Source organism: Sprattus sprattus, assembly GCF_963457725.1.
Source record: "Sprattus sprattus genome assembly, chromosome: 10".
NCBI lineage: Eukaryota > Metazoa > Chordata > Actinopteri > Clupeiformes > Clupeidae > Sprattus > Sprattus sprattus.
The window spans coordinates 29,028,674-29,040,869 of NC_137908.1; the positions used below are offsets into that span (position 1 = coordinate 29,028,674).

At 42.3% G+C, this 12,196-nt stretch overlaps 1 protein-coding gene across 1 annotated transcript; it reads right to left on the reverse strand.

Annotated features, from left to right (window-relative positions):
- Window positions 1-621: 621 nt before the first annotated feature.
- Window positions 622-8,318, reverse strand: rpn1 (ribophorin I). The gene is made up of 10 exons (XM_080845682.1): window positions 7,962-8,318; window positions 6,707-6,771; window positions 6,204-6,510; window positions 5,760-5,969; window positions 5,331-5,523; window positions 5,139-5,238; window positions 3,707-3,845; window positions 2,738-2,857; window positions 2,088-2,333; window positions 622-1,458 (listed from the first exon to the last, which is right to left on the reverse strand). Exons 1-10 carry the CDS (start codon window positions 8,205-8,207, stop codon window positions 1,276-1,278), a joined length of 1,809 nt encoding a protein of 602 aa, XP_080701808.1. The 5' UTR covers window positions 8,208-8,318; the 3' UTR covers window positions 622-1,275.
- Window positions 8,319-12,196: the final 3,878 nt, after the last annotated feature.

The following is a 12,196-nucleotide window of genomic DNA, read 5'->3' on the forward strand; positions in this document are numbered from 1 at the left end:
GAGCCATTGCTGGGTGTGGTTGTGGTATTCCAGGGGCTCCTTGAAGGACAGGGTAAAAAAAAAGCTATGGATGGACAAGTACAGAAAGCTGTAACATTCAGCTTTGTTCAGCATCAACCTGCTCCTTTGAAATTAGCCCATCAACGGCTAAGGATTAATTAAATTATAATTGGAACTACTACTTTATTCATACAAAAAGCTATCTTGTACACTTGTTGGAAGTGTTGTTTACGACTGAAAGCTTCTGAGGTTTTTTGCAGCATTTGACATTTTGTGTTTTTGATAGTTGTTTAAACCATTAAAATGTCATTCTTGAAAAGCCATTCTAAAGGCTTTTATAATTTACTGTTTGCATGGTATTAAGGAGGGTATCTTTATGGGCGAAAACTACCCATAGCCTTATGCAATTTCAAAGTGCAGGGTTTCAGGGGCGTCTCCAGGCATCGATTATTGTATGGCTGGTCTGAATAACGGCAGTGAATCATGAGCGCCCTCTTCAGGTGATTCTCCCCCATACTTAGAGAAAAATACAGCAGGCTCCTTTGCAGTCTGTATTTGCATGTAAACTAGCAAATCTTTCAATTAACACAAAACAGGTCACACACAAACCACTTCAAGAAATGAGTTCAAACGGATTCTTTTTATTGCAAAATTGTATCTTCAGCCACTGGAATTTTGTGGAGAATGTTCCAGATCCCACTGCCTCTCCACATGCAAGTCTAAATCTCACGCATTCACTAATCTCTTGGTATGAATAAACAGCACGTCATTTACAAAAAAAGTTAAATCATAAAAAAATACACATGAAAACCATTTGTAGAAGCCAAAAAAAAAAGAAAAAGAATTGGGGACGTTAAAACTGAAACTGTTGGTTAGAATAATTGTCATATTAAATCAGTGCTTTGAGGCTACTCCAACCTTTGACACAGTGTCAAGGTACAGGGGCACCAGTAGTGTGCAGTGGGTTGCCAACACCCGCAGATTCTCACGACATAAAGTCTTACCAACATTCAGTGAAAGAGAAACAACCAGCAACCTAGAAACCTGACTGGCTCCTCAATTTGAACAAAAGACATTGTAACCCTATCATAGCACACTGACATACCTTCACACAAGCACATACATATCCCAACACAGCGTGTAACGTCTGCCCTCACAGAACAAATGCTGAGACACAATCGACGTGCCAGAGAGCATGTGGGAGAGGAGGGCAGGGTGTCATGGTTGTAACGAAGCTGCGGTGGGCTGGCATGTTTCTGGCCTCGTGTGCCAGCTTTACAGGGCGTCCAGGAGGCTGTCGATGCGGGACACCAGGTCTTGCCGCTTGCTGGCCAGGCCTTTCTCGTTCTCAATGTAGGCCTCCTTCTTCACCTTGCCCGCCACCAGACGCTCCGCCTCCTGGCACGAGCGGCACACCAGGTCCTTCACCTGGCCGTCCAGCTTCTGCACCTCGCCCACCTGCAGGCACAAAGAGTGGCACTGGGTAAAGGAGGGTGCTTATGTGCATGTATTAGGCATGACGGAATCAACAACAGTTTATCATTTGCAATTGAAACTTTTGAATTTTGCACCAACACCCTGATACTGTAGGGGCATTTGCCAGCCCCTTCAATTTTTGTCATGATATTACAAGTCATATGGCCACGTGTCTTTGAAATAGGTCAGTTTATTATCAGATGATCCACGATGGCCTTATAAGAGATAAAAATCAAACATTCAAAAGTTTAAGTAACTGTTTACCATCCACACAGCACGTTAAGTTTTGGATCGATTAATACTTTGGACCATATGAATACTGAAGGATAATAATGTGGACATGGGTATGGGAACCATACTTTCTTTAATGGCCAGAGAATGAACGCTGCTGAAGAAAAGTTGTCATCTGCTTCAGAATTTAGAAAAGAATGACTGTGTGAATGACTGACTGACTGTGTGAATGCAGGCCAATACAATGATTAAAACCCAAAAAGGAAAAATCATATCACTGACCTCTAGTGGCCATCACCATGAACTTAAATATATGAATCGTCTCAACCGTGCCCAAGCCACACACAAACACACAAGCAGAGATAAAAACACCACCACACCTTTTCAGCTAAGTCAGAGCCCTCAGCTTTGAGCCTAGCTTGCAGGGAGTTGATGTCATTGGTGAGGGTGCGGTGGTCGGCCTCAAGGGTCTTCCGGCCGCCGTTGAGTGCCCCGCTGTCCCGGGTCTGCTTGTAGCGGTTCACCACCTCATCCATGTGCCGGTACAGGCCTAGACGCTTGTTCACCAGGGTCAGCACCTGCTCTGTGATGGAGGCGACCTTCATACGCACCTCTGCAGCAGGGTCCTGGAATGTCCAACAGTGAAGGGAAGAAAATAAATAAGCTGATGATCATGTGAACATTCACCAGGAAATGCACTTTTAAGACAGTACCTTATAAAACATATTGTACTGAAATCAAATAAACCACACCGCCTTTCCTAAAAACTACAAAATAATCCAAATAAAATTTCACACCAACAACAACTATATTCTAAGTGGGAGCCTGCATTAAACAGTAAACGTTGTAAACCGATGTAATGTGTTTATTCAATTACTGACAATCGTCAAATGATAGCCATGTGGAATTGGTTAGGATGGTTTAACCAATCAGAGAGAGAGGGTATCTATAATGCCTTTCCATATGTTTTCAAGGGTTAAAATGCTGTTTGAATTTCATGGTAGTTAAGGAAAATGTTTCCATCAGGTACCTTCGTGATTGAGAAGTCGAGGCGCACATAGATGATGACGGTGAAGAAGAGGATGTAGAATGCTCCCACCACCAGCAGAGGCTCTTGCAGCATGAGGATCTTATTGAAGTTGTAATGCACCTGAGCAGGGGAGAGCAACACATGCTGAGTATTCATACCATGACAGGCAAAATACTGCACTACACATCCACTTTACTACACATCCACTTTACTACACGTCCACTTTACTACACGTCCACTTTACTACACGTCCACTTTACTACACGTCCACTTTACTACACGTCCACTTTGCTCCCCCTTAATATCTTGCTTCATGCTACAAAATGTTGTGTCATGGCTACAGAAATGCAATCATGGCAATGTATTCATTATTATCTATTGTCACCCAGTGCCACTTCATTAATCACTTTTTCCAGCCAAGTCTTTTCTAACTGGATGGCAAGTATATGGCAGGTCAGTGCAGACAATCAGTACACTCCATGCCGTTAAACTGGGGCAAGGACAAGCGGATACGGCTAAACCTGCCAAGACCAAGGAAGCCTAACGGTGCAAACCCATGCCACCGTTGTGAGCGACGCGATCTCTAAACCCAATGCATTTCAATGGGAGCCAATCCATTGTGACGTAAATGAGCGATCTGAGCGACGCGTCCGTTGAAAATTCGAACATGTTGAAACTTATGCAAATGAGGAGCGATATTTCCCGGCAGCAGCCAATGAGATTGTTTGGTGTCGTCTTTGACGGTTTGAAAATTGTAGGACTGTATGCTATTTCCACACGCTACACCACGCCCACTCAAAGCGATGGAATTTGATTGCGTCGCTGTCATGGGTTTGCACCGTAACCCTTAGATCAAACACTGCCTGCCAATGATTTGAACAGGTAAATAAACTGTACCATACCAGGGCGGCTACTAGATCTGGTTAAGAGATATATTCCCCCACCACACACCCAGTATCCACAGCTTACCACCATGTCCTGGATGTGCTGTTCCACCAGGTTGCTCTTGGTAGCCACCAGCACGGGCCGGCCAAAGGTGTCCAGGTAGGTGTAGTGCAGCTGGTCGGAGTCCCGACTGACGGGGTAAGGTGTTTCCATGTGGACATTTCTGTGGCAGGGAGAAAGCAGCCATCACAGGGGTTCACAAAATGAGAATGATCTCCACAATTTCGCATTAAATGTCAGCACATCAAAACACTAATAAATAGGGATGTCACGAAAACCGATACTTACGTTACCTTTCGATACTAAAATAACAAAACACAGACGATGCCCATTTTTTTTAAATCACCGTAAGTACCGTGAGCGCCAATGCCAGCTGTTAGAATCGGTGCTGCGCTTCTTCGGGGGCAGTATACGCTTCAGTGTTCCAGTCGAAGTTGACACGTTTTTCACATGCAGATTCCATTTACTTTTGTAAACGATGAAACTAGTGGAGGCGGCCAGGTGCGCAGTATTGCCAGACTGGAAATGGCGTATCATACCAGAGGCTCATTTTGGAGGATAATTAACATATCTGGCAACACTGGGAAGGCAGTCGGCCAATGACAGTTCTCTATACAGTCAGATATCGTGCAAAAAGGTGGAATGGAAGGGAGATACCCTTTCCAAAACTACGCAATAACTACTTTGTGAAAGACCCAGAGAAACACAAATATCGTAGTTTAGGTTAGCTATGCTGTAGTTTTAACGTTAGCCTATAGCCTACCTTGGTTAGAAGGAGATAGAGATAAAGAGAGCATGTATCTTGCAAGTATCATGACTAAACTAGGGAAATTCACTGAATGTCCTAGTTTAATATAGTTACAAATGAATATGCAATTGGTTTGAAAAAACACGATAACCCAATTTATTTATTTTTTGATACCATAGACTCAATGAAGCCTATAAGACGATTTGCGAGTGACAGCTGGAATTTCGCTGCGACCACACTGATCATTGATTTATTTTGTATTTAATACGTCCTTTAAGAAGCTCAAAACTCATGTTCATCTTGTTAGCTGAATGGCTGCACTGTTATATCCAAGGTTTTGTTTTGCACTGTTGTTGTTTTTGCACAGTCATTTTTGAAAAGATGCCTGGAAGTCTGGAATGTGTCTGGGGTCACCAGTTGTTGCACTATAACCATTAATCGCGCTTTATTATGTTGTGCTATGCTCTATTGCACATGTTTTGTATGTCTTATGACATTTTGATATTTTTCACATATTTTAATAAAGAAGTTCAAGTTCAAGTGCATGGAATCTTGGAAAATCCTTTTTATTTTGGTATCGAAATCGGTATCAAGAATCTTGTTATTTTACTGGTATTGCTACAGACTACTGAATTTTTTGTATCGTGACACCCCTACTAATAAATCAATCATGACATGCTTATCACAACATTTGACAAAAACACTTACCTTGCACCCTCTGGGAGAATGAGCTTCACAGTGAGAAAATCGATCACCTGGTCATCATAGACATGATCCACAAGACGCATCTTCAGGGCATACTGGTCACCTGTAAGTCATAAGTGCCATCATTAGATTTAGATATCTCTACATGAAGGTAAGGATACCAAAGAGTTTCTATAACTGAACTAAGTTACCAACCTAAAGTGTAAAGGTACTCATAGCTGGGCAAGTTGTAGCCAACCATGTAGTGGGTCTTCCAGCCTCCGAACAGTGGAAAGCGAGGCCTCACCTCAACCTCCACAGAATCTTCCAAAATCTGGAGGTGTGAGGTGGAGATGTTGCCGATCTCATCCCGGTAGTACACATCCTGAGCTGAAGCAGGAAGGATGGTCTGTGGAACAAGGGGAGAGATGCACTAAATGTGGAAGCACAACTCAAAAATCTTAGTTCAACATGGAAATATCCAAACGTTACAATGAAACATTAGATAGGACATAGAAATAGGAAACACTTTGTATGTGTGTAAAGATTTGGAAGTTGGAAACAAAAGTCTACCAAAACACTGAACAATGTTTTTTTTTATCCATTAGGACAACCTCAAAAACATCTAGGCTCAATCTGGCTCACCTTGAAAGACTTGACAGAGGAGATTCCGCTGTCTGACTGCCTTTGGTAGTCATAGCGGGAGAAGGGTCCCTTCAGGTAAGCACCAGTGTGCCTTAGGTCAATGGTCTCCTCCACAGCGATGTTGCCCCAGTGGGACACCTCGATGGTGCGGGTTATACTGCTGATGGTCAGGAAAGGGGTGTTGTTCTCATAATGGATCTTCATGGTGTCCTGAAATAACAAATACAAATAAAAGCCCCTGCTTAGCACAATATAAAAAAAAAACACTTCAAATATTGCCAAACCATAACAGACAAGATGCTTCTGGAATTCTTTACCATGCCCGGTTTCAATAGGAATCTCTGAACAAGCCCCTTTTGTCATACCTCATGACACATCATGGCATATAATATTTTTTAACATTTATTAGCTTTTGTACATAAGATCGCACCATGAGAGCCTCACCTGGCTGAAAGGAGCAACATCGCGGAAAGGCCCATACTCAATGACCTCGTCTGACTTGCTGGGGTTACCCAGCCTGGTGTAAGTTTCCACGGTCTTCGAGGCCAGCCTGACGCGGGTGGTCTGGGAACGACTGGGGTAGGGGGAGTACATGTAGTGGTTGCCCTGGAAAACCACCAGCTGCTTCTCGGCCTGGGTGATTTGGGTGGGGAAGGGACGCAGCACATGGCTAAGCATCGTCTCCACCTTCACACGGAGCTTACCGCCTGCTGCCAGTGAAGAGGGCAACTCCACCTTAAAAAACTTGCCACTGCAAGGATACCAAAGAGAAATATGGATAGATAAGATAATGAGATGCCGCAAAATATGTAACAAATTGGGAATTCTGATGGTAGACTTAATTTAGGAAAATGCATTATGCCTAAAGTTGTTTCATCTTTGCAACTCACACAGAACCATCGCAACAACCTTTGCTAGTATGTGGTCTTAAAGCAGGTAGAACTCACCTCTGACCAGGCAGGGTAGTCTCTGACAACTCCAGATGTCCATCGTCCTCTTCATCCCCCTTCACCTGAAGAAAACAAAAAGCAAATATTTATTAAAACACTTATTAATGAATGCCAAGCACGTCAAAGGCCCTGAGGAGTACAGAAGGCTTCAGGAGTAACTGACTTATGAAAGACCAGTAGACTGCCCAAGCCAAAGAGAAACATGAAACAATATGGTGTGATCCAGCTTGGACAGATTCATACATGCAACATATTATGCAAGATTGGTGTGGTCAAGTAATGCCTACTGCCGTTTCTATCCATACACTGCATGGGGGGGGATTAAGCAAACTGATGCAACTAAAGGGCAAAATGCTATTTTAAAACTTCATCAATCCTCAAAAGTTTTTTTAATTTGTTTTACACTGTGCTTTTTTGAAATGTCCTTACATTTGTGATGCTGACAGCGGGTAAAGTAACAAGACCTACAAAAGCCTCAGACACGGAAGTAAGTTTGCTGAGCGCTTACGTGTCACACACTCACTGACAGAGGAGTGCGCGGAAATGCCCTGCGCATAAAGACGTGAATGAGGCTTCACTACAGTGCACTTTATTAGCTAGCTAGCAAGCTAAACCATAACCATCTTTGCCTGCACCATCATACCATACACAAATTAATATAAAAATACAACGTGTTATAGTATCTTGCATATTTTTTCATTCAATAAACTGATGGCTGACTAGCCACTTAAATGTAAATACGAACCATCTCTATTCAAAATAACTGCTTAGCTATATCCAAGTCAGTAAGCAACACAATACCATTACCCAATACATCATTACTTCTAATCCACATTATTTGGTTCGCTAATCGTTGCATACACATTCAAAGTTAAACGAACACATCGCTTTCAAGTTTAAGACTGACCAATCAGTTTGAGTGCCAATTCATCTGCAAGGGTTCCTTGCCATCTTGTAGATAGCTAGCTAACAGCGTAATTCAAGCTCGTGTGAGAAAATGTCTGGTTAATGTAGGCTACAGTTCCTGGTCCAGCCCTATGCCCTCCTTGAATGAGATAAATTAACTGAAGTGAACAACTCAATGTCTTCTAAGTAACGAAGCATATTGGCATGGGTTGCCACTCTCAGGACTACTGTGCTATCTTGTTGGCTAATAGAGTTAGCTTATTCAATTATTAGTTTGTAAAGCTAACTCAGTAGCCTGCTGTCGCTAGCCATTTCAGATTTTATCATTTAAATTGAGACTACTTACCGATGCGCCAATATAGGCCAGATGTGGAGCTAGTTCGGGTTCAAGGGCCACAACAAAGCTGTTGACCGCAGAATCTCCTTCATTTGACAATAGGATCTCGGCAGAAATCTTAGCAAGGTGCGTACTCAAGTCCACTGTGCGTTTCACCTCATCATTGACCAAACCGGTGGCTGCCACTGCACGATATAGTCCACAAATTAGCAGAATATATGTGGCCACGGATGAATACATTCTTTTACGGGACATTGGTGTAGCTTTATGCACGCAACCGAATATGCGGCGGTTCCTGTTCAGTCGTTTCGCGTTTTTTGAGCCAAATTACTACAGCGAGAAATAGGCCGCACAATGCTAGAGAAAGCCTGGTCCAGGGCAGCAGTCTAAAGGATGACGTTTCCTTCATTCGTACGTACAGTGACGCAATATGGCGGGGACGTCTTTTGAAAAAAAGTTGCCTTAAAAACAGGCTAGGTAAAACAAAAACGTGGAAGCCTGTAAGTAAACCGAAACCATAGCATATCAGTTGGAATTTATTTTAAACATTTTCTGAATTTTCTTTGTGATTTTAAATTGCTGGCTAGTCTGTGTTGTACATTTAAATTAGTAGATTTACTTGGAAAATATGCCATACATTTGAAGCATAGGGTCTAACATCTACCTCTCCATAAATAAAGATCCACACTTTCTATCTACCCATCCATTTTATTTCCCATTTTCCTCTAGATCCGAGCTTTCTTGACATCCTGTATTGCCTGCCTCCCTTCCTTTAAAATTCCGACATTCTTATTTAAATTCCTGTAGCCAAGCCTGATATCCTGTGAGATGTTGTCTCTTTATCTCTTTGCAAGCAGGACTTGCTAGATCTTTTTTTGTGTGTTTGGACAGCTGCAAGATTTGAAGACAACACATAAGTATGTATTTGCACTGTCTTTACTGCCACAAGATGGAGTACATGTTTTAATTACACAGTGACTGCATACAGTGCACCAGTGGTCTTACAACTTCACTTCATTCACAGCCACCCCACTGAATTCTTTGACAAATTCTGTCAGACTATAAAACGGAGAATCTAAGATTCACAGTATAAGAATAGAACACTAACACTACTTTTCTTGACTTGATCCTTTAAACAAAGTTAAACAAAACATTAGACTGAATTGTTAACCATGTTTAAGTTTCAGTCACATCATTTGTCTGTCATTGTTGTTCCTTGTCCCAGTTGAAAAACAATATGGGCCTTTTTGCCTTAGGCTAAGGACTAAGAACCTAGTTGAAAAGAGTACTGTCCAAAAGTAGTAGAAAGTAGAAGGAGAGTACTGTACCTCTGACATCCAGAAGGCCTGAATCAGTGGCTACTTTTTTCAGGTTGTGTGTATTGACAGTCAGAAACGTCAAAACAAATACACACATACGCGGCCTGCAATAGCAGATTGCCATGATAGATGAGATTATGAGGTTTCCCGACTATACAGTTCACATCATTTTATCAGATAGCTACCAAATGAACCACCAACTACATTACAACACACAACCATAGTGATAAACTGGTATCGCAAAACACTGCACACAGTAGCAATGGCAACACACAAAAAAACCTTGTCTCATGTATTTAAATTAAACTTTAAACCTTTAAGACTATTCCCTGCAGTAAAGTGACATATGTTCTTAACTTTAAACCAAAGGCTTACCCTGTCCTGCTAATTTTGTTTTATGCTGGTTGTTTTATGTTTTGTTTTGTAGTTGCTTTGGACGAAAGCATCTGCTAAATACCTATAACTATAGGTAATACCACAGTCATTTTCTGAGCATGTGGACTCAGAAGCTGAGTCGTAGAGTGAAATCTCCTTAACCACTTTCTAAAATCCATGATATTTACGAAATGTATAAAGTTTAATCTTAAAACTGTACCACCGCTGCAACCGCACCAGTTCAGAGGTCACTGACGTTCATCCTTGCAAGATTTTTATAGTGACGGGCATCACTCGTGTGCATATAGCCTATTTCTCAACAGTGTAGGCCTTTTATTATTCCAGTGCATGTGAAGATATCCAGTGGTGTGCCTACATTAACTGTAGCTGAGGTGAGGCACTGCTTCAAAAAGATCAACCCTCGTATGGCACCGGGCCCAGATGGCATATCAGGTATGGCCCTCAGGGGTTGCGCTGACCAGCTAGCAGCGGTCTTCAGCGACATCTTTAACCTCTCCCTCAGCATGTCTGTACTCCCCACCTGCTTCAAAAGGACCACCATCATCCCTGTGCCCAAGAACACCAAGGCCATCTTCATGAATGACTATCGCCCTGTAGCACTGACCTCTGTCATAATGAAGTGCTTCGAGCGGCTAGTTAAATCCTTCATCTGCTCCTCACTGTCTCCCACCCTGGACCCTATGCAGTTTGCATACCAGTCCAATAGGTCTACTGATGATGCCATCGCCCTGACTATGCACACCGCCCTCTCCCATCTGGACAAAGGGAATACATACGTAAGAATGCTTTTCATTGACTATAGTTCCGCATTTAACACCATCATCCCCTCCAGACTCGTCTCCAAGCTCATAGACCTGGGACTAAGCAACTCCCTATGCAAGTGGATCTTTGACTTTCTGACGGGGAGGCCACAGGTGGTGAGAATCAGTGACCGCACCTCATCCACAGTAATCACCAACACAGGCACCCCCCAGGGCTGTGTGCTCAGCCCCCTCCTGTTCTCCTTGTTCACGCATGACTGTGCGGCTACGCACAGTTCAAATTTCATCGTGAAGTTTGCTGACGACACAACCATTGTGGGCCTCGTCACTGACAATGACGAGGCAGCCTACAGAGAGGAGGTTGATACCCTGACAACATGGTGTCAGGTTAATAACCTCTCTCTTAACATCAGCTAAACTAAAGAGATGATTGTGGATTATAGGAGACGGCAGGAGGAAGAGCATGCGCCCCTATACATCAGTAGTCGAAAAGGTCAGTTGCTTCAGGTTCCTTGGGGTGAACATCAGCAGTGATCTCACCTGGTCTGTTCACGCGAACAAGGTGGTGAAAGCGGCCCGGAAATACCTTTTCTTCCTCAGGAGATTGAAGAAGTTTGGTATGGAATCAGTCATCCTCACTAACTTTTACAGGTGTACTAGAGAGCATCCTGACTGGTTGCATCACAGTGTGGTACGGGAGCTGCACAGCCAAGGACCGTAAGGCCCTAAGCAGTGTGGTCAGGTCTGCAGAGTTTATCATAGGCAGGGAGCTCCCAGCCCTACAGGACATCTTCCATACACAATGCATCAGGAAAGCTGGCAGGATCCTTAAAGACTGCTACCATCCATCCTATAAACTTTTTTCCCCTTTGCCATCTGGTAGGCGTTACCGAAGTATTCGATCTTGCACCCGTAGATTGGAGAGCAGTTTCTTTCCAAGGGCCATCAGGCTTTTAAATGGACAGTGATACAGTCTTGCACCTTCACTTTACATGTTACAGTTTTCCACTGTTTGCACTACAGTGATATTGCACTACCTGATACCAGGCACATTTGATTTGTCTTTAGGTTAGTATAGGTATATTAGGTTAGTTTAGGTTACTTGTATTATATGTTTAGCAGATGGTATTGTATATTTATTTTGTAGATTTTGTAGATTTATTATATGTTTATTATATGTGTAATTTATGTTCAGAGTACTTATATGTTATGTTATGTTATGTTATTTTATGTTATGCTATGGTAGGTTGTTGTGCGGTGTCTTGTCCTAAGAATTTCAATGTCCAGTCTGACTATGTTTTTCTGTGTATATGACAAATAAATACTTGAACTTGAACTTGATATGCATTGTTCTGTTCTTATCGGCTTCTTATTCTCAGTATTCTGCAAATCATTCAGCTTGAACTGCTTCATGTAGAACTTTTGGCACATTGGTCGTAGGTAAATGACACCTGTGCTATGTTATTTTATTTTTTCTGAACTTTATACTTTTTAGGATCTCTCTATCCATTTATATATCTTTCTTTGTCTAACTCTATCTACAGTAATTTCGATCGGCAAATCAAAACTAGAAAATGCATTTCCTGAAGGAAATACCAGTGCATGAAATGCAAAAGTTAGGAAAGGAAGAAGAAAAGAAAGAAGAGTGAAAGAAGGAAAGAAGAAAGGAAAGAAGAGTGGAAGAAGGAAAGAAGAAAGGGAAGAAAAGTGAAGAAAGGAGAGAAGAGAGGATGAAGGAAAGAAGAGTGAAAGAAGGAAAGAAGAAAAG